At 38.5% G+C, this 26,839-nt stretch overlaps 1 protein-coding gene across 3 annotated transcripts in view; it reads left to right on the top strand.

Annotated features, from left to right (window-relative positions):
• fibcd1b (fibrinogen C domain containing 1b) overlaps positions 1-26,839 on the top strand; it is a 124,946-nt gene that overhangs the window by 88,594 nt on the left and 9,513 nt on the right. For all 3 annotated transcript variants that reach the window (XM_067408015.1, XM_067408013.1, XM_067408014.1), the window contains one exon: positions 25,145-25,324. In XM_067408015.1, the coding sequence (XP_067264116.1) occupies positions 25,145-25,324 (180 nt within the window). The remainder of the gene's footprint in view (positions 1-25,144; positions 25,325-26,839) is intronic.

Consider the following 26,839-nt stretch of genomic DNA (forward strand, 5'->3'; position numbering starts at 1 on the left):
TTTCTGGAACGCCGCCGCCTGCTTATTGGCTTCCTGAAACCTCTCGACGACCGTGTTAACAGCATCGCCGAAGAGGCCAGGGGGCGCAAGCGGGGCGTCCATAAGGAAGTTCTTATCTTTGTCCTTAATAGAACTCAAATTCAACCACAAGTGCCTCTCCGTAGCCACCAGTGCTGCCATAGCACGACCCACGGATCTGGCCGTCTCCTTGGTGGCACGGAGAGAAAGGTCTGAAGCCCGACGTAGCTCATCGACTACGTCGGGAGTGATTCCCCCGCCCTCATCAATATCACCTAATAACTCAGCCTGATAGGCCTGCAGCACACCCATAGTGTGAAGGCATGCTGCCGCCTGACCAGAAGCCGAATAAGCTTTGCCCACTAAACCAGAGGTGACTCTTACTGGCTTAGTGGGCAGCGTCGGGGTCTTTAGGGACGACGCCGACTGTGGAGAGAGATAGCTCGCGAGCGTCTCCTCCACTTTTGGCATCGCCCCATAACCGTGCTCTTTAAGCCCCACGATCGATGCATAGTGCGTGGTCTGAGCACTATGCACCCGATATGAGGCTGGTTTCTTCCAAGATTTCGCCACCTCGGTGTGGAGATCTGGAAAAAACGGGAGACCCCGACGCGGAGGTTGCGCTCTAGAGGGCAGAAAACGTTCATCCAATTTGCTTTTAGGACGAACGTCCTGCTTCTCTGCTGGCCAGTCGATGTTTAATCTGGCAACAGCGCGAGACACAACCTCCACCAACTCCTCAAAAGCAGGCGAGTGGGATGGCGAGTCCTCACTCTCAACAGTATCGATGCTCTCCACATCCAGCTCCTCGGAACTGGACATATTGAGCATCGGTGCTTGACCCAGTGTGGAAGGAACCGCAGAGTGTGCTTCCAGACACTGAGAAAAAGCACTGGATCTATCAGAAGGAGGCTGAGATAAGGCAGAGCCCGTCTCAACATCCACTGATAGATCCATTTGCGAACCCCAGGATAGAGAACGCCGCTGTGCCTCGGCAGCGGCGGGACCAGAGCCCTGGGGAACGCGAGCCTGAGCGCCCTCATCAAAGAGCGCCAGGCGGGAGCGGAGCGTCCGTAAAGGAAGCATCTCACAATGCTCACAGCCAGCACCCTCGAGTGCTGACCGTGCATGCTCCGCTCCCAAACAAGCAACACAAAGATTGTGTGTGTCCCCACTCGGGATGTAGCGAGGGCAGGGATGCACACACGATCTAAATTGCTTTTCCGCCATAATAGTGAATATATAGATATAGAAGTCACAAACAACACCAAATAAGACAGACAAGTCACACAAAGCGCTACTGAAGACACAGAAGCTAGCGTTGCTTTGTTTGAGCGTGCTTTATAGTTTCCTGGTCGTGACGTCACCCGCCTGTGACGTCTCGTCACTCCATTGGACGGATTTCACACGTGCTTCATGACGACATAACGCGTTGCGTTCCCACAGCGTCAATTTCTCAACGCAACGCGAGTTCCCTTGAAAGGGAACTGTAAATGTGCTGAGCTTTCATTATAGTTACTGTTAAAGGGTTAGTTCACCCAAAAATGAAAATTCTGTAATTAATTACTCACCCTCATGTCGTTCCACACCCGTAAGACCTTTGTTCATCTTCGGAACACAAATTAAGATATTTTTGATAAAATCCGATGGCTCAGTGAGGCCTGCATTGACAGCAAGTTAATTTACACTTTCAAACACCAAGAAAGCTACTAAATATACGTTTAAGACTGTGACAGAGTGACCTGTTTCTGTTTCTATGTTTTGTCATGTTATCGTGTTAATACATACCCGTGTTCCGTGTTTGTCAGCGTCTGTGTTGCCAGTCTTTCGCGTTGCTTCTCCACCATCAGTTGGCTGAACCCGAGCGTCACCCAGCGACCAGGATAACTAGTGCCGGGAACGCTGTGCGTGGACGCGTCGGCGCGAAGCAACCGGAAGTCGGCTCGTCCATTGTCTTGTTAATATTGGGGGGGGGTAATGGAAAGTTGCACTATTATTATATGTTTATTATTATTTATGTCTACATTTGTATTTGTTATTTTGACTTTATTTTTTTCGTTTATATATATTTAGTTACTTTATGTGTGTATATATATTTATGTGGTGTTGTGAAAATGTGTACTCACCTGAATACTTACCCACTCATGGTTTTAACAAAATGGGCGGGGCTTGGACTAAAAAGAGGAGCCCAAATAAGAAAATGTTGTCAGTTAACCTGGTGAGCAAGCGAGCAAGTGTGGTATATATATATATATATATATATATATATATATATATATATATATATATATATATATATATATATATATATATATTATTATTATTACAGATCCCTTGTTCCCCTGGACTCCATTTCCCAATATCCTCCTGTTCTCCACACCTGCACCCACTTCCTCGTCATCTCCCCATCTTCACGGATCACCTGCACCTGGACTCTCTCATTAGCACACCCTTTATAATGCACTCACTCCCTGCACTCCTTGTCTGTCCTGAATGTTAATCTTAGATGTGTGTACGTATTATTTCTCCTACGTGTATATTAAAGACTCGTGATTGTGGATATCCGTGTATTGCCTCATCCATACGCTAGCACACGTAACATATATATATATATATATATATTATTTTTTTCTTTGTTTGTTATTTTGTGCAGTTTTTTTGTTTTGTTTTGGGACTGTTTCACCTCTCAAGCACTGTAAATAAACATCACTTTACACTTACACTCTGCGAGTATTGCCATATATTATTTTTTTTTTTTTCGATTATTATTTTTTTTGGGCAAACCCAGTTTCGCCTGACAGCGGGCCTGCGAAGACACACAAAGACAGTTCATGTGACTACAGTGGTTCAACCATAATGTTATGAAGTCACGAGAATACTTTTTGTGCACCAAAAAAACTAAATAAAGACTTTATTCAACAATATCTAGTGATGGGCAATTTCAAAACACTGCTTCATGAAGCTTCGAAACTTTACAAACCTTTTGTTTTGAATCAGTGATTCAGAGCACGTATCAAACAATCTCAAACTGCCAAAGTCACGTGATTTCAGTAAACGAGGCTTTGTCGAAATTTCAATGGTTTACGTGACTCTGGCAATGCTCCAAGTCCAAACCACTGATTCGAAACAAAAGAAAGCTTGACTAGATATTGTTTAATAAAGTCGTTATTTTGTTTTGTGTATATTTTTGTTTTTTAGCGCACAAATCTATTCTTGTCACTTCATAACATTAAGTGTTGAACCACTGTAGTCACATGAACTGTTTTAAATATGTTTGTAGTACCTTTCTGGGCATTTGAAAGTCTAAATTAACTGTCAATGCAGGCCTCACATGAGGGTGAGTAATGAATGACAGAATTTTCATTTTTGGGTGATCTAACCCTTTAACTAACTAACACAACATTTGATTTAGCAAATATGACACTATCAGCATGACCTTTCATCTTTTTGTTTACTCATTCTGTTCATGAGGGCTGGAGAGCACATACTGACAGTTTTATTTTATTTTTTTATTTGATCTGGAACTCAAAACTGTAGACTACACTATAATATAATGTATTATCTGTTTTCTAAGCTTTTTTGACTTCTCAATTTTATATCATGGTCAAATCTTTAAACAATGTTTTCAGGAAAAATAAACGTCATATAAGAGTATATCTTATTTCTTTCAGGGGATTTTCATTGCTTGTCAGAAAAAAATAATAATTTCCTTGGTTGTTTTGGTACATTGGGAATGTTTGGAAAGACAGATTATGTCACAAATCAGATTTGCGGTCTCTGACTCTGCCTAGATATACTTAGTTTTGCATATAGCTCGGCTGGTGAGTCCTTTCTCTTGCTCTGCTCTTTGCTTTTGAACATCTGCACATGTGTGAAACGTACTATGTGTCAGGAAGTGAGTTAGAGACTATATAGCTGCTTTTTCCCCTCAGGTGTCACTTTCTCTGAGCTGATCTTCAAACTTAGGTTTTCCTTCTGTAACTGGATTCTAGAACACAGTGAAAATAGGTGATGAAACATTATCCACACTGATCCACAGCTCACTGGTGTACCTCAGGGCATCCATTTCAATGTCTTTATCTTTGCTCCTAAGGATACAGCAGAAGCTACACTATTGATGTAGACCAACAACAATACTATAACTATATTACAGAAAAATTCATGTTATGTTTAGGTTTGATTGTTAGAAAAAGAAAAAATGCGCACATCCCAACTAAACTCAGGGCAGGTGCTCGATCATAAAGTAACTCCAAAATAAACCAAAAAAGAACTGCACACTGCCATTGCTGCTCTCAGAATTTAATAAAAAGACAACGTTTCGACCAAAGAGGTCTTCGTCAGGTCAGGCAAACAGTAGATAGTGACAAAATGGCAATTACTTTGCATTTTCTCAACATAGTCAATGACACCAGATACAATTCATTTCATCAACATGATCAATCACACCTGTTTCAAATCATCATATTCATCACCCAATGATTAAATCAACACTAATAACAAACATTATACCCAAATTCACAAAAAAGGTTTCAAATCAAAATCCAAATTTAAACCTTTTGGAGAAAGAGTATTCAATGTATAAATATAAAAAGCTTCCCTCTGTAGTAAGATTTTATCAATATCACCACCCCTTCTAGGTACTTTAATTTGTTCAATGCCTAAGTAACGAAGAGTCGATAAATTATGTTTAAAAGAATCAAAATGAACAGCAATGGGATTTTTTTGGTCCTTCAATCGTATATTACTTCTGTGTTCAGCTATACGTGTTTTTAAGCACCGTTTTGTTTTGCCTATATAGGCCATACCACAGGGACATTTGATCATATAAATTACATTTTTAGTATTGCACGAAATTATTCCCTTAATCTTCAACTGTTTACCTGAGTGTGGATGACTAAAAGTGTGACATTTCGTAGTAAAATTGCATTGTGCACATTGTCCACATCTATAATTGCCATCAGGGACTGAAAAGGGATTCGTAGATCGTTCCGATCCTTGGTCAGCTCTGACCAACATTTGCCGTATATTAGGGGCTCGTTTATAGACAATTCGTGGAGGATCTTTATAAAACTGACTCAATGCAGGGTCTGAGCTTAAAATATGCCAGTGTTTGCGTACGATGTTTGCAAACTCATTGCTTAGAGCGGAATATTGGATAATACAAGACAATCTATTATTGGTCGGTTTAGACACTGTTCGAGCAAGGCACTCTTGCTGATCAGTATTTTCGAAACATGCCACAGCCTCTTTAATCCAAGTATTTTTATAACCTCTCTCGCAAAACCTCTGACATAAATCTTTACATTGTATCTCATACCTTTCATTATACGTACAAATCCTACGAATCCTCTTAAACTGACAATATGTTTCCAATCACTCATTGGAAACATATTGTCGATTGGTTGAAAGAGATGTAGGACAAGTTCTCAATAAGAAACGTGAATATGTTTCTTTTAATAATTTACCTAAAATCCAGAGGAATGCTCTACAAGAGTTAAAAATGGAAAAATCTGTAGTGGTTAAGCCAGCTGACAAGGGTGGTTCGATTGTTATTATGGATGCCCAGTATTATGATCAAGAAATTTATCGACAACTTGATAATCCGTCTTTTTATACTAAATTAAAAGGTGATCCTACTTCTATTTTTAAAAATGAAATACATGAGACATTACAAGTTTTTCTTAAAAGAGGTGATATAACAAAAAATGAATTTGATTTTCTAAAAGTTGAATATCCAATTACACCTGTAATCTACATTTTACCCAAAATTCATAAAGATCTTGTTAATCCACCAGGTAGACCCATCATTGCTGGTATGGGCTCATTAACAGAAAAAATATCGGTGTTTATTGACTCTTTTTTAAAATCTCATGTTCAAAGTCTTCCTTCTTTTGTACAGGATTCTATGGACATGATTAAAATATTACAGTCCATTACATTGCCTAATAATGAAATGTTTCTTGTTACTTTAGACGTGGAATCTTTATACACCAATATTCCACATGATGGTGGCATACAGGCTATTGAATTTTTTCTGGGTGATTTTTTCAGTAACAAGAGTCCTAGTATTGAATGTATTAAGACATTGACTACATTGGTGTTGACTAAAAACTTTTTTATGTATAAAGATGACTACTTTTTACAACTTAAAGGAACTGCAATGGGTAGCACTATGGCTCCCAATTATGCAAATTTATATGTTGGTCACTTTGAACATGAATGTGTATTTAATCCCAGGGTTAATTCTTTTTTACCTAATATTTTTTTGTGGCGTCGATATATTGATGATATTTTTCTCATATGGTGTGGCTCAGAAAATGAATTACTTGACTTTCTACATTTCTTAAATCGCAGTAGTGAACATCTCAAATTTACCATTTACTATAATGCCTCTCAGGTTAGCTTTCTTGACCTACTTATAATAAAAGATGATGATAAATTGGTGACAGATCTGTATAGAAAACCCACAGATAAAAATACGATTCTACATGGTCAGAGTTTTCATCCTACCAATTTAAAGAAGAGTCTTCCAATTAGTCAGTTTAAGAGGATTCGTAGGATTTGTACGTATAATGAAAGGTATGAGATACAATGTAAAGATTTATGTCAGAGGTTTTGCGAGAGAGGTTATAAAAATACTTGGATTAAAGAGGCTGTGGCATGTTTCGAAAATACTGATCAGCAAGAGTGCCTTGCTCGAACAGTGTCTAAACCGACCAATAATAGATTGTCTTGTATTATCCAATATTCCGCTCTAAGCAATGAGTTTGCAAACATCGTACGCAAACACTGGCATATTTTAAGCTCAGACCCTGCATTGAGTCAGTTTTATAAAGATCCTCCACGAATTGTCTATAAACGAGCCCCCTAATATACGGCAAATGTTGGTCAGAGCTGACCAAGGATCGGAACGATCTACGAATCCCTTTTCAGTCCCTGATGGCAATTATAGATGTGGACAATGTGCACAATGCAATTTTACTACGAAATGTCACACTTTTAGTCATCCACACTCAGGTAAACAGTTGAAGATTAAGGGAATAATTTCGTGCAATACTAAAAATGTAATTTATATGATCAAATGTCCCTGTGGTATGGCCTATATAGGCAAAACAAAACGGTGCTTAAAAACACGTATAGCTGAACACAGAAGTAATATACGATTGAAGGACCAAAAAATCCCATTGCTGTTCATTTTGATTCTTTTAAACATAATTTATCGACTCTTCGTTACTTAGGCATTGAACAAATTAAAGTACCTAGAAGGGGTGGTGATATTGATAAAATCTTACTACAGAGGGAAGCTTTTTATATTTATACATTGAATACTCTTTCTCCAAAAGGTTTAAATTTGGATTTTGATTTGAAACCTTTTTTGTGAATTTGGGTATAATGTTTGTTATTAGTGTTGATTTAATCATTGGGTGATGAATATGATGATTTGAAACAGGTGTGATTGATCATGTTGATGAAATGAATTGTATCTGGTGTCATTGACTATGTTGAGAAAATGCAAAGTAATTGCCATTTTGTCACTATCTACTGTTTGCCTGACCTGACGAAGACCTCTTTGGTCGAAACGTTGTCTTTTTATTAAATTCTGAGAGCAGCAATGGCAGTGTGCAGTTCTTTTTTGGTTTATTTTAGGTTTGATTGTTAACCATACAAAATCATTCATTTTCAATGACCATTTTTACTTGCACTTTATTTTTCAGTCAAGATCCATATTCTAGTTATGGCTTTAATCTGAAAATGCTTACATCCACCACAGCTATTGAAATGTTATTGTATAGTCATTCATTCATTCATTCATTCATTCATTCATTCATTCATTCATTCATTCATTCATTCATTCATTTATTGAGATTGTCTTTTTAATAAGCATCAAAACTACTTATTGCAAACAACCTAAGAATGATTCATCATTAATTGTCTTAGCATGTATTATGTGTAATATAATCAGCATGTCTTGAGAACTCTAAAACATGCCATGTTTTTGTCCTACTATTCTCTTGAAGTACTAGAGATGCTCATGTCATTTTTTATGCTGAATTTGAGTACATTTGGACATTAATTTAATCAGCTCATTAATTCTCAATCATGTTCATAACAATAACACACAACAGCATTATTAATTGCACAATGTAGGTTGTGAGACAGACAGACACCTGCTCACTTTACTCTCATGATCAGCTGTAGTCTTGGGTCACAGTGAATGAATGCAATAAGCTCCATCTATCTCTGCATGTGCTGTGGGGATGTAGTGGGCAGTAGTTGCACATTATTTTTACATTTGCATAGTTTCCAACATTTTTGTGTGAAATTACAGCATTTCATATTACTAGATTTGTAGTAAGAGGTGTTTGTAGACCTTTCACAGAAATGTTAGTTTACCGTCTAAATAAAGTTTACCGTCTGAATAAAAGCTCAAGGGTTTATCTCTTCCAAGTGTAGAAATTAGGACAAAACTATTGTATTTTCCCTACTGTAGCATTAAATAAGATGCTTATGAAACATTAATTTATTTTACAGTGCATTTGTTGTACATTGTATGGCTATTACTGTCATAGGAGGAATAATAATTATTATTATTATGTTCTAATTGTTTGGCTTCCTAACACACCTATTTGTGACACTATATGACAACTAAAAAGAGGATTGATTCCCATTTAAAGTTCAGGTACAAGTAAATGCATCAGTTATAAATTACATCATTTAAATGATAGCATATTTTCAAAATTACATTAAAAAAGTTGAAGTTTGCATCACTGTATGCTACTATGGGTCGTTAAACATATCCATGGTAAAACAGTTGTCAAATACTTACCATGCACTCAAAATTTCACTGTAAAAACGAAAGGCGTCTTTAGTGAACATTAAGCCCCGCCTTCTTCAGTCTGATTAGTCATCATTTTGACATTGAAGAGCACTGTTAGACTGCTGAGGCAGACCAGACTTAAAGGTTGATTATGATTTTACTTTTTAAACTTTAGTTAGTGTGTAATGTTGCTGTTAGAGCATAAACAACATCTGCAATCTACAACACTCAAAGTTCAATGCAAAGGGAGATATTTTCTTTTAAAGAATTCTCTGTTTAAGGACTACAACAAATGGCTATTAGAGAATATAATGAGCTTCTTCCTGGATTAGTGACATCACTAACCCTAAAATTTACATAAACCCTGCCCCCGAGAACACGCAACAAAGGGGTGAGGCCATGTTATTGCAATACGGTACGTAAGACAAATGCAATAGCATGTCATAAAAGCAAGATGACCACATAAGTTATAACCGTAATTAAACTAAACTACTGTTCTATCTTCGTGCAGCATATATTCTCTGACTCTGTAAGCATTTTACAACAGTTCCCACATGAGGGATTTATAGATTATCATGACAGAATATGCTAATGAATGACTTTAAGATATCCCACATCAGCTAAATAAATTAATAAACTAACCATTCAGAAATCTCCAGTTGCATTCTACATGTCATTTCTTCTGCAGTCTCTGACATTTTCAGTGAGTCTGAGGTAATCGGCACTTCTGACACAAGCTCTTGAAACTCCGCCCTCTTCTTAAGAGCAGCAGCTCATTTGCATTTTAAAGGGACACACACCAAAACAGAGCGTTTTTGCTCACCCTCAAAAATGTAATTTATGGGGAATTTTGAGCTATTTGGAGGGACTTGTCCTCCTCAATGCATATGGTGGTTACGGCACTGATTTAAACAGATTCTGAATTTTCAGTGAATGGTCAATATTTTGAATATGGTTTTTACATTATCCAAAATTAATACAGGCATTTGCACACTGTTTTATTATATGTTAGATATATTTTAGAAAATTGGAGGTTATGGGTAATCTGGTTATGGAAATCAGGTTAAAAGGAGCAGAAGAGTCCCAGAAAACATAAGAGCGGGCTAAAGGTGCCCTAGAACCAGTTTTTACAAGATGTAATATAAGTCTAAGGTGTCCCCTGAATGTGTCTGTGAAGTTTCAGCTCAAAATACCCCATAGATTTTTTTTATTAATTTTTTTAACTGCCTATTTTGGGGCATCATTAACTATGCTAACGAAACCATGCTAACGAAACATTTAGAAAGACAATTTACAAATATCACTAAAAATATCATGTAATCATGGATCATGTCAGTTATTATCGCTCTATCTGCCATTTTTCGCTATTGTTCTTGCTTGCTTACCTAGTCTGATGATTCAGCTGTGCACAGATCCAGACGTTAATACGGGCTGCCCTTGTCTAATGCCTTGAACATGGGCTGGCATATGCAAATATTGGGGGCGTACATATTAATGATCCCGACTGTTACGTAACAGTCGGTGTTATGTTGAGATTCACCTGTTTTTCTGAGGTTTTTTAAACAAATAAGATTTACACAAGAAGGAGGAAACAATGGAGTTTGAAACTCAATGTATGTCTTTCCCATGTACTGAACTCTTGTTATTCAACTATGCCAAGGTAAATTACATTTTTGATTCTAGGGCACCTTTAACATTTATCCCGCACTTTCAAAGTTCTTCACAGTGGTCACCAGAAAAAAAAAAATGTGTGTGCACATGTGGATTATAGACCTTTGAATCTCGTCAGCACGTTTGTGGTTTTTATGTGTATATGTGTATCTTCACACATACACACTAGGAAGGTACCCCCCCCCCCCACCCCCCACCCCGCCCACAGGAGCTTCTCCCTTTGAAGTCTGCAGGAGATCCTTTCCGCTCTTCTCTGGTCTTAATGGGAGAGAGAGAAAATAGACAAGTGTTCAAAGACACCCCTCCACTTTCTGCCCTGTGCGCTGCCCTCCATCTCTCTGTTCATTCTTCTTCAACAAACACACACTTCACATTTCTTCCTGTGAGTTCTCTTTTCCCTTCCCCTCTTCTTTCTTTCCTTTTCTTTTGCACAGAGTCACACAGAGAGAAAAAGCATTATGAATATTTTAACTCGCAGAAATGTCACTGAAAGAGGACAGAAAGAGAAAAAGATAAAGTGTAATGATTCAAGTGCTGTTTCTATTTCCTGGAGTAAAACCATGTGGATGTGGAAAAATGGCTTGGGGGATATTTATAACCACTCGATACATATCCCTCGCAACATACTTTTCAAATCTAAGCAAATAAATGATTAATATTTGAACCTTTTACCATGGCAAAAAAAAAAGATATAGCTGTGCATGTCTGTGTCTGAATTGTTAATGAGCCAGACAATTGTATCACTCAAATTAGGTGCAAATTGAAGACATTAACACATTAATCAGATCTTTTGTCTCTTTAGCTGGCAGAAAATGGAATTTAGTATTTACCATTATTTAAACGAGTAACAATTTAGCTTGTTTATTATGAACATCTATAAGAGATGTTTTATCTTTCCTGTTTTAGTATGATATCTGTATTCGTTGAGTGTGTGTATGTGTGTGTTTGTGTGTTTATAGTAACCCAGAGGAGCCTTGAAACATTATGGGTTGCTCTGACCTAATTTTTCCCTGCATAATTGCTGGAATATGTCATTTTTAGAGTGGTATTTATCACAGGTGTGCTGTGTGAGTGCTGGTGCCCGTAGGCTTTTTACTGTGCTGCTCTCTTAAATTTGTGCTCAACATACAATCCGCTTTCTGCCTCAATATATCAGTGTCTATTTATGTTTACTGGCAAATAGGAAGTGCCCAGGCTTTACTGGTGTTGACTGCCCATATCACAATAGCAGGGCATCTGGCAGAAGGCACAGGACTTGCACTGTAAAAGAGAGAGAGTGTATGTGATCTTTTATGCTTACTTTCCCTCTCTTTCTAAATGTGTGTGTATGTGGGTTTGCTTAGCTGTAGCTTGAGGACTAATGTGTCCCCAGATGTCAGATAAATATGACAAAATCTCCTTTTAGGGACATTTTGGGGTGCCATCATTTGGGGAGGGGAGAGACAATCTTTTTAAACTAAAAATATGTATTTTAAGGTTAGGGTTTGTCTAATTTATTATTATATATTGTATTTTATGCATTATATATTAAAAAAATGTATGCTTCAATTGCAATACAAGTTATCTTGTATAAAAGCATCTACTAAATGCATAACTTTAAATGTAGTTTATACATTGTATTCAGGGCTTGTCATTGTGAACCACTGTGGCTAGTGGTTTTCCAAAGTTACTAGCCACCCAGCATTTTCACTGGCCACAATTTTGACATTGATACCATGGGGAAAATCTGCCATATTGATATTTTTAATGTTATCTCATGATTCCAATATCTCCATAATTTGGCAGGTGGTAGGCTATATTAGGGCTGTTGTAACTTTAAGACCTGACACACAGACCCATTATACATTGGCAACTTTTACTCTCTACTTGACTACATTGTTGAGCAAGTAAATGTACTTTTTACTCCACTACATTTGTGATGAGTAATGCAATTACAAATTACATTTTTCATGGCAGCTAACTTTTTCTGCAGCAGTTTGTTTCTGATATCACCATCTAATGGCATTAAAGGTACTACATCTTGTGCATTTTGCCTTTCCTCCCACAAAACTTGTCAACAAGGCTAATTTACATGAATGTGAGTGCATTAGCAGGTAGATTCTGATCACATGTGTTTGATTTATTAGATGAGGAAATGACTGCAGCTTGTGATGAGGCTAAAACAAGCACATACAGTAGACTTTGACTATTTAATTTTACTTAACATTGTTTTATTTATCAGCTATATTGACAAGACCATACTGAAGGATATTGGTCTACTTATGGCCTTTTTGTTATTTTATTATTTTCATTATTTATTTATTTATCTATTTAACAGGGACATTGCACAATACATATATTGTACAGACCAGAGATAGCTACAAGCTAATTTTCATCTGTTGTCCCTGGGCAAGCAAAGTAACAGCAGGTTAACAGTGCATTTAAACAGCCTATCACATAATCACCTATATACAAAATTAAAAAAAATAAAAAAAAACAGACAACCAACACATCCAACATTAACAAAGCCCCATCCCCAGATCAAATCCACACAGTCCAAATACATTACATTTGATACATTAGAGATTCTTCAACAAGTCTGCATTAATGACAACACACCAGGTTTCCTTCAACCATTTCTTTACGTTAAATTTAAAATTATTCAAAGTATTGCACTCTCTGACAGTTAAAGGTAAAGAGTTCCACATTCCTGTAGCTTTGACCGAGAAGCAGCTCTGTCCAAATTTGGTTGATCTAAAATTGACATAACAGTCTCCTCTGGTGGAGGCTCTGGTGGACCGAAAGCCCTCATCACATGATTTCACAAACACTTTAAGAGGTGCTGGTGCCAGGTCATGTAGAATCTTATACACTAAACTGACATTAGCCAGGAGAATAAAATGATCAAGTGTTAACAATTTATATTTCTTAACAATGTTACAATAATGATAGGATACCGGTTTCTGATCTAATATTTTGAGTGCCTGCTTGTACAAACTTTGAAGTGGTTGTAAAGCCGTGCTGTTTGATTGAGCCCAAATTGTTATACAGTAAGTAAAATGGGAAAAGATCATAGAATGCATAAAAAGCTTGGCTGCATCCGTACTCATTTGATGACGAATAAATCTAAACTGAGCTAGACTAAATTTAACAGTTTTAACAATTTTTGAAATGTGCTTTTTAAATGACAGTGTACTATCCAGAACAACACCTAAATATTTAACAGAATCTACTTCTTGCAACTTTTCTCCATTATGAAAGTATGAAAGTTGTTTCTTATGGAGAAAAACATGCTGACAGTTTTTTTAAAGTTTAGAGTCAAGCATGAGTGCTCCATCCAATCTGCAATTTTTTCCATAGCACCTTTGAGTACAGTGGCAACTCTCTGTTTTGATTTTGCATGTACATAAATAACGGCATCATCTGCATACAATTGGATGTTAACCTCAGGGCATATGTCAGGGAGATCATTAATATAAACACTGAATAAGAGGGGGCCCAAAATGGACCCTTGAGGCACCCCCATCGAGCTGTCTAAAAAAGAGGATATTGTGCTCTTTATACGTGTACAGTGTTTTCTATTCTTTAAATATGAATCAAACCATTGTAGTGTTTTTTCTGAGATGTTATGAACTGATAATTTTGATAAAAGAATGTTCAAATTTACTGTGTCAAATGCCTTTTTAAGATCTAAAAATATGGCTCCTACTGCCCCCCCCCCCTTATCCAAACTACATTTTAGCTGTTAAATAAAATAACAAAGAGCTGTTTCTGTTGAATGATTACTTCGAAATCCAAACTGCATTGGATTCAAGGGGGTGACATCCATAATTTAAATGATCCATTAATTGCTTGGCTACTACTTTTTCTACTACCTTGGATAGGGCTGTAACGATATGCGATATGAAACCGAAATCGCGATACGCAGGTCCACGAACCTGTATCGCGATGTGAGAAGACAGAATCGCAACACACCCCTTCCAACTCCCAGAGTTATCCTTCCTGTCCAGATCCAATGCTACCACATTTTTAAATTACTATAAGTATTAGGGGTGTAACGATTTATCGTAGATGGTGTGTCTCAATCAGCTCTCTAGTTCAGTAAGTGTTTCGGGCACACATTGAATCTTGCAAGCAGGTTTAAACATTTCTCATGTCAGTCTCTTGCATGGTCGTGTGAGAAAAGTCGTGGCTTTATTTCACCGCAACAGCTGTGCTCACAGAAAAGCAAAAGACGCTTGCGATGCTTTGATTTAAGAAGTTCTGTGGGGCTGTTCACATATTGCGTCTTTTCCGCGTGCAAGTCAGTTATTATTTTCAAATGTAGCCGCGCGGCAGGCGCGCTCATAATGGGATCGACACGCATGCAATTCTCAACTTCTCAGAATGCCGCAAGCGCACCGCAGGTCGTGTGACAAGAATCAACCCATCAGCTATGGCCTTTCCGTAACAAAACATCAAAAGCTCAGCCGAACAGCTGATCATAGCTGTACAGGGTGGTTTTTATATCTTATCTCCATCAATATATCTCATAGTAAAACTAATGCAAGGGCTAGAAATCATTTATCCTTTGCAGAAACATCCTGATCCTCTTGGAGAGCTCAGTTCATGGTTGCATAGCAACGACCGACGCCACGGGAGCGCAAGCGCTTTGGAAAGAAGGAGAAGCGGTGCGGCTGCGCCTTCCACGCGTTTTTAGACGCGATATGTGAACGGCCCCTATTCATAATTCTAAGTTCATGTAGGAACTGTGGACGAACCAGACCAATCAATCATTCAGATGATTCTTTCAAAACATAGTTCTAATTCAGAATTGAGGTTCCGGCTCCAGGCCGTCTGCAGATAAAGCCAGGCTGATTACTTTTACGACACATGCTTCCTGATAGCAGAAACAACATACCAAAGGGTCACCCAAGAAGACAGAGAGACAATCCAGACCCTTTTGTTTCCTTACTTCACAGGAAAGCCAAGGAGACTGTTGAACAAATAAATCTGCTTCAAAATGGTTCCAACAATTTTAACGGACTTATCAAACATCTTTTAACTACATACATTTTGCATTATGTGTCCACAAGTACTACCTGTAAACAGTTAGGCTTTAGAAACATTCACAATTCATGTAAATGTGTTAACTCTGGACTGAATGACTGAAAGTATGCCTTATTTGGACTTAATTTGATTCTTTCCCCCTTTCCTATATCCTGACTTGAATGAAATCTGTTTAAAATGTATTGTATCCCATTTAATAGAAATTATGTTAAAATTGGCACTCTCTGCTGAAGCAGAAACAGGATGTAATACTTATGTTTTATTGGGGGCAGAGGAAGGCCCTCTTGAAACAGGACAATGTCTGATTGGCCAGGACTCCTCAGAGGTGTGACAAACAACTAAGTTTAAAGGATCATATTGCAAGATAGTGAAAGAGAGAAGTTGGTTAGTAAACGAGAAAGGAGAAAAGAAGCCAAGACAAGTACCAAGAACAATGGAGTGACAAGAAGAACAGACCAGCCGCTCATTCAAGCCATCCAACCTTCACTCACTTTTCTTTTCTTTACTTAATTCTCCTTTACCGCGGAAAGTCTTGTGTCCTAAGTTTCGCCGCAAAGTTCAACCAACGACTTTTGCCGCTTCAACTCCAGCGACAAAGAGACTTCCTTCATTGTTCCACACGGACCTGATCTGGACCAATCATCGACTTGGGAAACCCCTCTCTGCACGACGAGGGAAATTCACCTTAGTCAAAGCAAGCAAGTACCTCCAGATGAAAACTGAACTGGTGCATTTAAATGAATGATTCATGGTTCGTTCTGGTCTTTGAAATGCATTGATAGGAATTCGGTTAATCAGATCTCTCTCTCTCTCTCTCTCTCTTTCAAAACTCTTTCTCTCTCATTTCCTTCTTACTGCAACGCGTATGAATGTGTGTGTGTGTGTGTGTGTGTATGTGCGAGCCTTTGTGTTAGATTAGTTTGTGTTAGAATAAATAAAATCTCTTGTAGATTTTAAAAGGAAAGTGTCTTGTATTATGTGCTTTATGATTTAATGTCTTAAACTGTGATCAAGTTACCGTGCTCTAATCAGTGTTTTCACGATTGTTGGATATTTATATCCGTTACAAGAGCTTATTACGGCTCGAGCAAATGAACGCTGGACGAATCAGTTGCTCGGTCGTAATCTAAACAACTCTTTATAATTCCCTATAAATATTTCATTTGAGCTAATTTTACTTCCTAGGGTGTTTTCCCTACAGTTCATGTTAAATTTAACTTTTTTTTTTCAGTGACAGACAGCCCTATTCAACTGTTAATTTGAATACAGAAGGTTTTTATTAAACCTTGAAATGTGATCTTGTATGTACAACAAGGAAAATTATTGAAATTTGTTAATGTTTTTTTAATAAATCTTGTTTGAATTTCGGTTTCATTTTGTTCAAAATATCGTGATACGTATCGTATCGTGTACTCCGTATCGAGATACTTACCGTATCGTGACCTGAGCGTATCGTTACACCCCTAACCTTGGATATTACAGGTAGGATGTTAACTGGTCTATAGTTCGCAATTTCAGCCTGGTCTCCTCCTTTATGCAAAGGTGTAATAATTGCCACTTTTAGACAGTCAGGGCAGACAGCTTCTTTAAAGGATCTGTTTATTAACTGTGTGATTGGCCCACATAAGGTGAAATCATTCCTTTTAATCATGCAGGAGTCTAACCCATAAGCATCTTGTGATTTAGAATTTTTAAGTCCTTGTAAAATTTTCAGGACCTCTTGCTCTGAGACCTCACTTAAATGTAAAACAGATTGGTTCACGTCTACAGGATTGATTTCAGTTATTCTGTTTTCAAAAACCACTGCAAGCTCATGTACAGAATCTCTGAAATACATATTAAAAGTGTTTGCAACTTTGTTTTCTTCATGGGTTAATACATGATTAATATTGATTTCATATTTTTTGTTAAATTTTTCTTTGCGGGTAATCTCTTTTATATGTTTCCAAACTAACTGATTGTTTCCTTTAGCTTGTGTAATCACTTCAACAAAGAAGTTTGCTTTAGCATTCCTGACTTGCCTAACTACTTTATTCCGACAGTCTTTAAATAGCCGCATATCAGTATCAATGCCAGTTTTTAGGGCTTTCTTGAGCAAATAATCTCTTCTCTTCATCAAATTCCAAATCTCATCAGTCAACCAGGGTAAATGTGTCTTTTTGTTTTTGTTACACATCTTTTTAACAAATGTATCCTTTATATTATTAATCGTATCTATAAACTGTGTGCAAAATTGGTTAATGGCATCATTATGAGATAGATCATTCCAATTTACCTTTTGCATTTCTAAGTCAAAATGGACCAGATCCTTTTTTTGGTTTTGTATAGAAAATGTCCTTCTTACCTTTTCTAAATATAAATCTATTCTTATTTAGCTTTTGAGCAATAAGAACTAAATTGTGATCTGAAATGCCTGTAATAAAATTGAAAGATTGAATTATTCTATCTGGTTTATTTGAAAATACAAGGTCAATTTGTGTTTTAGAGGACTTGGTTATTCTAGTGGGCCCATTTATTAGCTGTGTGAAACTATATAGACCTGTTATTTCTTTTAATCGTTTTTTACAGTTTTTATCTGTCCAGTTCACGTTAAAATCTCCCATTACAATCACTTCTTTACCAAGGTTATTTAGTTCTCTTAAAATATCCTTAAAACAAATGTAAAAATTTATATCTGCGGAGGGTGGCCTATAAATACCAACTAAAACAAAGGACATTTGAGGTGAAATATATTATAGTTATAGTTAATTACAGTTAATGCAATACATTCAATTTCCATGTCCAATTTTTCCTGTACATATATCTGTTTACATTGTAAATTGTCCTTAATATAAAAAAGTAATACGCCACCTTTTCTAGTCTTCCTGTCCCTTCTGAATATGTTGTAGCCTGGAATATTAAAAGTTGCCTGTGTGGATGTCTTTGTTAACCATGTTTATGATAGACAAATAAAGTCCAGATTTGAAACGGTGAGGAGTTTATCCACTTGGTCAATTTTTGATGCAATACTCCTAATATTTAAATGTCCCCCCAGCAAGCCTTTTGATTTAGATCTTGAGTCCCAAATGACTTTAGCATGGTTAAGTGTCTGAAAAAAAGTCATGTCATACCTCCGTTGTCGTGATATTGTGTGCAGTACTGTACCCGGTTTCAGTCGCGATTTAATCCGCTCTGATGCACCCCTACTCCGCTGAATTCTCCGTACACCCCCGCTCTCATTCCACCCGGTGACTTGGTGGCTACTTCCCAGCTGTACAAACTCGGAGCCAGGCAGTCCGCTCACCGCCCCCTCTCCTTCCTTGTTCCATGTATCCACTTGAATGGCGCTTTCCTTGGTATGTGCACCAATGCCACACAATCCAGCAAGGGATTCCTCAGTGCGTATAGCTAAATCCAGGCATAATCCACCTGAGGCCCTCGCGGCACTAACTCCCATGTGGTGAATGCGGACCACATTGCCATCGGCTTCCTTATTGACACTGCCACAATGTGGAAGTGGGCCAGGGCATTGATGAACATCACCCAATAATAATAAACACAATATAATTATCAGGGCTTCGCCGTCCGATCGACTCTTGATTGGCTAGTTACATCTTTTTCTTAAGTTCGTCAGACTGGGAATTACAAAGGTAGCCGCCACAATGCTCTTCCCATAACCAAAATGCTTTCCCCTAAAATTGTTATAAGGGGCAACACTTGATTCCACCGGGCCAATATATTCATTTACTTTCAAATGCCATGCGCAATCCCCAAAATTTGGGTCAAATAGCGTCAATATACACGCATAAAGTAGATAGGCCACCAACACACCATACCTGCCGCACCTGTTTGCCGCGGCCATTTTTTTTCCTGACTTCCTGAGTTGAAGTAGGTTTGTGCACTTGAGCTTAACTGAGACTTGAGAGTTTGTAGATGTTTAAGAGGCTGTTGTGTCGACCTTGATTTATTGCAATATTGAGGTGTTTTTTTATTTTTTATTTTTTTTATTTTATAAAATAAACTTGATTTCTCATCTTACAAATCAATTGTTTCTTATTTTCACTGGCATGTCTCTCAGGACTAGTGCTACATTCAGCATGAGTAAAATACTTAAGTACTGTTAAAATCAGTTCCCTTTCGAAAGGGAACTCGTGCTGCATCCAAAGTGCTAGGGGAAAGCCTTCACATGAACCGGTGTCTGCCTTGATAGCCACCTTAGGGTAGAGTAGTTTGTCTCCTTTCCTATCGGTTTGGAGGTATGCTTTGCAAAGAGACGAGCACTTTGACTTCAGATAGATTAAGTGTCTAGGGTTGGCCCACGGGGCCACCTGACATTGTTACCTGGTTAGCGTCACTCATCCTAAAAATAATTTAGGAGAGCTAAGACTTTTTGGTATTCTTTAGCCACCTTTAGCGCTGTCATTTTGAGTGAGAGTTGCTCTATAGTGGCCGCTGCTCTGAGGAGCACCAGGTAGAGCTGTGTGCTATGGGCTGGTCCTCACCCGGGCCTCCCTGATAGCTGGCCTAGGCTAGTACTAGGGATAGTGAAGGCGGTCTGTTGTACATTCCTGCCTCTGACCCCTCATTAGTGAGTGTAGGTTCCCTTTTTTATCCCTAGTGCTGGCCTCCTCTCATTTGAGAGTTGTTTGGCCAAGGCCCGACCCCCTCTGCATGGAGCAGATTGGTATAGAGGCAGAATAGATGGTTCCCTTTTCTATTGTAATTAGTAATGCTCGCTGCGGCTTGCATTTTGGAAGTTGAGCTCAGGTAGGCCCTCGCTAGGCTCCTCTTAAGCCCACTGAACTATTATTCAAGCATTGGGTTGAGTGTGGGTGGTTTTTCTATGAAAAGCCCCTATTTCCCTGGGGCTGAGTACAGATATTATTTCTGTCATGATGGATTCTTTGTGGTTGGCCTCCACCCTGTAGTTTTTTCCTCAGGGTTAGGCGGATAGTACTCCCTTGTAAACAAGGTGTTTTCTGAGTGCTTTGCTTATAGCTCTGTTGTTATCTGCCCTGCACCATTGTGGCTCAGGTCAAGCGGTATTTGACTTTCACTGTGGGCTGGTCATTTAGTATGCTCCCTTGTAGCTCAGCATTGTCAAGAGCTGCATTGTCACATGTCCATCCAGGTGGGACTCCTCCAGGGCATGTTGGCGTTTGTTTGTACTCCCCTTGCTTTAAGGGTGAAAAGTGCTTTTACTGAGTACACCACTCGTTGGCAATGTGGTAGGTCCCAGGCGTTGTTTGAATAGTAAACTATCTCTGCTACAAGACTCGCTATAGGGTAGTAGGCCCTAACAGGCCTCCTCTCACAGTGAGTTCCTAGCAGCCAGCACATGGTCATGTAGCTATTTCTTATGCCGTCAGATAGGAAGCCTTAGCAGGCTTCTCTGTGGTCAGCCCCATTAGTGTCGATGTTGTAGCAACAAGACTTAGCTGGGCCTTAATAGGCCTCCCTGTGAACAAGTCCCCAACACATTGGTATGTGAAAGCTCAGCTAGCAATGCTTTGATTTTGAATGGGTAGGCCTTAAGAGGCTTCTCTGTGAGCGAGCTCCCTTTTGTGTGGGTATTTTTAGAACATTTTAGCCACTTAGAAGTGGACTTGCTTCAGATGGCAGGCCTTAGCAGGCCTCTTTGAGGTTGAGTCCCCAGCAGTGTGGGCATCTGGCATCCGGCTGTTGCTTGTTTTCAGCTTGTTGGACTTAGCAGGCTGCTCTGGAAGACAGCAGGCCTCCCTGTGGGTGAGCCCAAGGTGTAGGCTTTGGACAGCTAACTAGCTATTTGCTATCAGGATGTTGGCCTTAGCAACTATTTTCAGGCAACAGGCCTTAACAGGCCTCTCTGAGAGCCAGCCACTAATAAGTATGTGTATGGCAGCTAGCAATGGCCACAGTCAGCCAGTGAACGTTTGCCATTGAGATGTGTGGCCTTAGTAGGCCCCTTTCGAGGTGAATTTCCCACAGTATGGTTAATTCTCTGCCAGTCTAGACTCGGTACCAGGTGGTTGGACACAGTAGGCCTCCCTGATGCAAGTTCCCAGCAGCTGGGTATCGGTCAGCAGGGTCTTGTAATCAGGTGGTTGGCCTTCTGGCCTCCCTGAGACCACACGCTTCTGCGTGTTGCTGGCTTGGCTAACCTTTTTCACCTGATAGGTCGAGCTGGTATTTTCTTCACTCTGAGAGTGGGCTTGAGTACTTAGCTTCCTAAGTCTGGTCAGTGGTTGAAGGCTTCCCTTGAAGCCTTCCAGTTAGATCAGCTCTTAGGCTGTGAACATTCCCTTCGCGAGGTTTCCTTTTTAGAGTGCACGGCCTCCTTAGCGCCTTGAAACATAGGTGCTTTGTAGTTCCTGGGATCGAGCAGAGTAACTCAGAGTAACAGACAGGTTGTTGGAAGACTAGGCTACTAGTTCAGCTAGAAGCCAGGTCAGCCTCCCTGGTGGCATTTGGGGTTGATTGTGTTCCCCTGAGAAGTGACTGGCTGGGGTTCCTCTGGCCCCCTAGCCACACTCCCTTAAAGGGACCCCTTTCCTTTGAAGTGGTTGGTTCCAGGCCTTTGTGCGGCCTTGGCAGGACTTCATGTGTAAGATATGGAGGCCGCTTTGAGGCTTGTAGCTGAGGCTTTGACCACTGGGAGTGCTGTCAGCTCATTTGTGCCCTGTAGTGTGAGTGGGTCTGGCATTTCATTTAAATTTGCCGGATTCTGACAGTTGCCACTGCCATTTGTGGCATGCACTCCCCTCAGCATGGCAGCGTTGGTATATCGTTCCCCTAGCGCTTTGGACACAAAACGAGTTCCCTTTCGAAAGGGAACGTCTCAGGTTACACATGAGTGAGTGGCGCTAAAAGCTTAATGCTCCATCACATTTAATAAACTAAAACTACACTAAACCCTAAACCTACCCAATAGTGTCAACAAAAGCAAATGTGACATAAAAGCATAGTTGTAACTATGGCATTTTAGCTTGTTTTTGATCTCTGGTCTCTGAGCTCTTCTACTCGTCATTCATTGAATTCGTACCCGAACTCTTCGCATTGCAAGTACAATTCTGTACCAAATGAGCTACCGAGCAAGCTTGTTACATCAGTAAAACTGAACATCTGGAGCTGGTTAAGTGATGAAAACTCCAAAATATATTCTTTTACAAAGTATGCACTATGGTAAAAAGTGTTTAAGGTCATAACATAGTTGTGCAAGGAGCTGCATGAAAACAAGTCTTTACTAATCCATAATCTGCCCCGTAATCATAATTGTGTGTGAAAACGATTAAGAGTGCTTGCTGTTTTACTGCTTTTAGTGTTCATTTCTGTTAGAAACTGCAGTGATATGTACGTATTGGTACCTATTTTGTGTTTAGCAAAAATGTTGACACGTACGTTTTTCCAATGAGCCTGTGTTGGCTTTCTTAGAGGTTATATTGACCAGTAACAGCCAGACATAATTTTTACTATTATGCTTTTCATTTTTGATGATTTTGTATGGTAAAATTGCATACTAGCATGAACTAACGATTATTTTTCAATCAACTAATCTGTTGATTATTTGTTTGATTAATCGAATAATAAAATGATTATTGTCGTTTTGAGGTAGGAGAGCCCTGAGATGTTCTCTTTTCACATCTACACTTTAGATCGGGCTCAATATTTTGTAATAACGGCTTATTTTCAGCATGCCTAAGAGTCTGAGCCACCATCACTGGGATTGACCATAAACAGCTCAACAAATCAATGCATTCTATGCAAATTGAATAATTCATGCAATTAACATAATCGATTACATCAATGCGTCTTTCCAGCCCTATTCAAAACATGAGCATCACATGTACTAAGTAAAGAACAGGAATGATTCCCTGCTCTGCTTTAGTTCGTAATAATCAAAGAAGAAACATTTACCCGATAAAGCCATCCAGCAGCACATTCTGACTCACATTCACTCTCGCTATTAAATTGAGCAATCAGTATGATAATTCAAGACAAAATGCAGCTTAGTTCTTACGTTTGAAATGTCTTCACAATAATGTTTAATTGAAAATTCAGGCACACCTGAGTTTTATGCGCACATACTCGCCTGTTTGGCCCCCTTTTTTGGTAGAAAGCAAGAAGGGCATAAAATACTCCCAATGTTTAATTATTCCAAACGAGCCTCAGGGAGAATCTCAAGGGTTTTAATTAAGCCTGAATTAAAGTTATGTAAATTGCATGTGAAAGTAGCAGGTTTCTTTTCCTCTTTTCAAAAATAAATCATTTTATTTATTTATTTTTTGCATAAGACAGAAAAGGCTCAATTTCGTATGCTCTCCAGCCTCAAAGCTACTGTTTCCCTCATTTATCAATCATTCTGTTTTTCTTTATCACTTTTGCCTATTTCTGTGTGTATACTCATATGTTTGTAGTCACACTGTGCCATGCATGTCAAATGAATTTTGATAATTCAGCTCAGTGTTGATATGTGACGACGGTGCTGCAAGACTTTTCCTATCAGGTGCTTGTGGGTCTAATGCTGGAAATGTGATGCAAAAACAACAAAATATAAAAAGAGTGAATCTCCCCTAAGACCTGGTTGTTTTCCATGCAGCTTTAATGCATAGTAGTCGTGTATGAATTTTTAAAGTATGCATTTGCTCTGCATATTAATAGATGTTTGAGCATTTCAGTGTTTTATAACATTGTTTTATATGGAAGCCACAGTGAGTGAGAACAAACTACACGTTCATACTGGGGATGGGATGGGATGGGGGGTGGGGGAGTGTAACGTTAATATCAGCTGTGTAACGTTAAAAATAATTAACATAATTTATGCAGCCTTCGTTATTCCGCTGTCAGAGATTATGGTAATGTTTTTTTTCTTCCCTTTGTTTCTTCTGCAATGTTGTTTGTGCATTGCAGTCTACATTTGGCTATACTTGATAGATCAAAATGAATTGAAATTAAGCCACACAGGCGTAGGTACGGATAGAAGTATCGATACCTGTGCTATTAAAACAGAGGATCGAGAATCCATATCAAAACATAAATACTAAATGTTTTCACTAGTAATTTTATGAATAAGTAGAAAAGATTTGAAGTAAAAAAAAAATTAACTGAAATCTCATTTTAAAAGAAAGAGTGACTGACAGAAACATCATCTGGAGTTTTTTTCTCATAAATGCAAAGCTAAATAATACTTTTATTATAATGGATTTATGCAATGATTCTTGTAAGTTTATTTAAATTAGATTGATTCTGTAATTGTTGTGAAGAATAATCAAAACAGCAGTCGGATGATTTGCAGTTTGCTACTAAATGTTAAAAGTATTAAAACATATCGTTATTAGTCATTTTATCCTCAAATCCTGAAATAAAAGATCGGTTTAAGAATGGTACTGGTAATATAGCCCTCTTAGTACTTGATATCAATGATACTATTTTGAATATACTACAAAATATACTGTTATTACAATTATGTTTAAAAATATGTATTAAAATAAATGATTTGATGTGTAAATATTTTCATGAGGAAACAGAAACCTGTGTAATTAATTAGTTAAAATATTTTACTTTATTCACTGCACTAATTAATAATCCAATGATACTTTCTATGAATAAAAATGATCATAAAATGAATTGGTCTTTCTCTCCTTCTCTCATCAGGATTGAAACAGATCCATGCTCTCTCCATCCAAGGAAACTACGAATTGCGCATAGATCTTGAAGACTTTGAGAACAGCACAGCTTTTGCGCAATACGGTGTATTTGGAGTCGGGCTGTTCTCTGTTGATCCTGAGGATGATGGCTACCCCCTCACCATTGCTGATTACACCGGCACTGCAGGTACACATACATATTTACATATTAAATACATAAAGCTACAGACAGTGGGTCAATATATTCAATATTGTGCAATTAGTATGCCTTGTTTAAATCACATACTTAATATTCAAGTAACTTTGAAGGACCCTGTATGCAAATAAGTTAGCAAGATTAAATCTCAGTCAACAGTAATAAGTGCTTATTCATTCAGATAATTGGTCCATTTCAGTGCTTGATGGCACAGACAGAATAATCATGGCACTTAACATACTCTTCAGACACTTCGCAGCTGCAAACAAAACATATATCACGCTTACTCTGCAAATCGCCACACACAAACAACCACTAAGACTGGGTATTAATACAGATTTCCTAATTCAATTTGATTCTGACTCAAGCTCTCAACTTTATTCAGAATTAATTCCATTCGAAAAACTCATCTATTTGAACCGACTCAATGGAGTAATTTCTTCATGAACTGGACTATATTTGTCAAAATGTACCTTTTTGACTGAACTGGCTCACAAGAGTCATCTGTTCGTGATTCAGACTATACTGGTCACACTGTATGTTGTTTATTCATTCAAAAAACCTATTTGTTTGTGCACACTGGTTACTGAATGTTGTAACAATTTAACAATTTAATGATTTTAACAATCATTATCAATATTAATTGGAAAAATTTATATTATTACCCAGCCCTCACAAACACAGACACACACACACACCCTGACGACTAAATGCCTTTCATTCAGTTATCATTGACTTAGTCAAACGTCAAGAACGTAGACACAAACTGAATTGGAAAGCTTCTCAGAGTCTTGTAAGAAACAAGTGAGCAGCAGGATAAACAGAAATAGAAAGAGCATTCTGAGTTTGAACTCAAGAGCAGGAACTGAGGAAAATACACCAAGAAGAGAGAGCATGAAAGAGAGATGAGAGAACTCCTGTCTGGACAGCAGGTATATCCGGGCTCGAATTGGATCGTGTGTGTAGTGCTGGTGTCAGGTGAGCAGGTGGTCTCTGCTGGGCAGCATCTTCATGCCCTTGAGCTGCTGGGTTTCCTGTTTGCTGCCTGACAGGTCTCCCTAATCACAGCGCTGAGAGTATTATTGTGATCATTTGCATTGAATTTTGACAGGCAGTTGTGCTCTGGACCGGCCTGGTGGTCCCTAAATACATCTCAAAATACAGACAGTGTCAAGGTGACCCCTTATTCATGCTGGCATGTGAGCAAAAGTTTAAGTTTGCACATCTGCAGCATGTTTTATGCAGGCTGCAGGTTTATACAGAGCCTTTTTAGAGAGGCACACATGGTATTACCACATCACCTGAAGGCTTTCTGACATGATAATATCCCCATGACAAATCAAAAGTGATTCCCAAGAGGAGGTGACCGAATCGGAGCGTTTGCAAGGACATGTCTGGGTATAACACTCTTAATGCAGAAATGTCATCGGCAGCTATACAAGTATTTTCTGTGGGCTTGTGCGACCCTAGTGTGACTAATGGCTTATTCCCATAGCTGCAGACAAA

Source organism: Chanodichthys erythropterus, chromosome 13 (assembly GCF_024489055.1).
Source record: "Chanodichthys erythropterus isolate Z2021 chromosome 13, ASM2448905v1, whole genome shotgun sequence".
Classification (NCBI taxonomy): Eukaryota; Metazoa; Chordata; class Actinopteri; order Cypriniformes; family Xenocyprididae; genus Chanodichthys; species Chanodichthys erythropterus.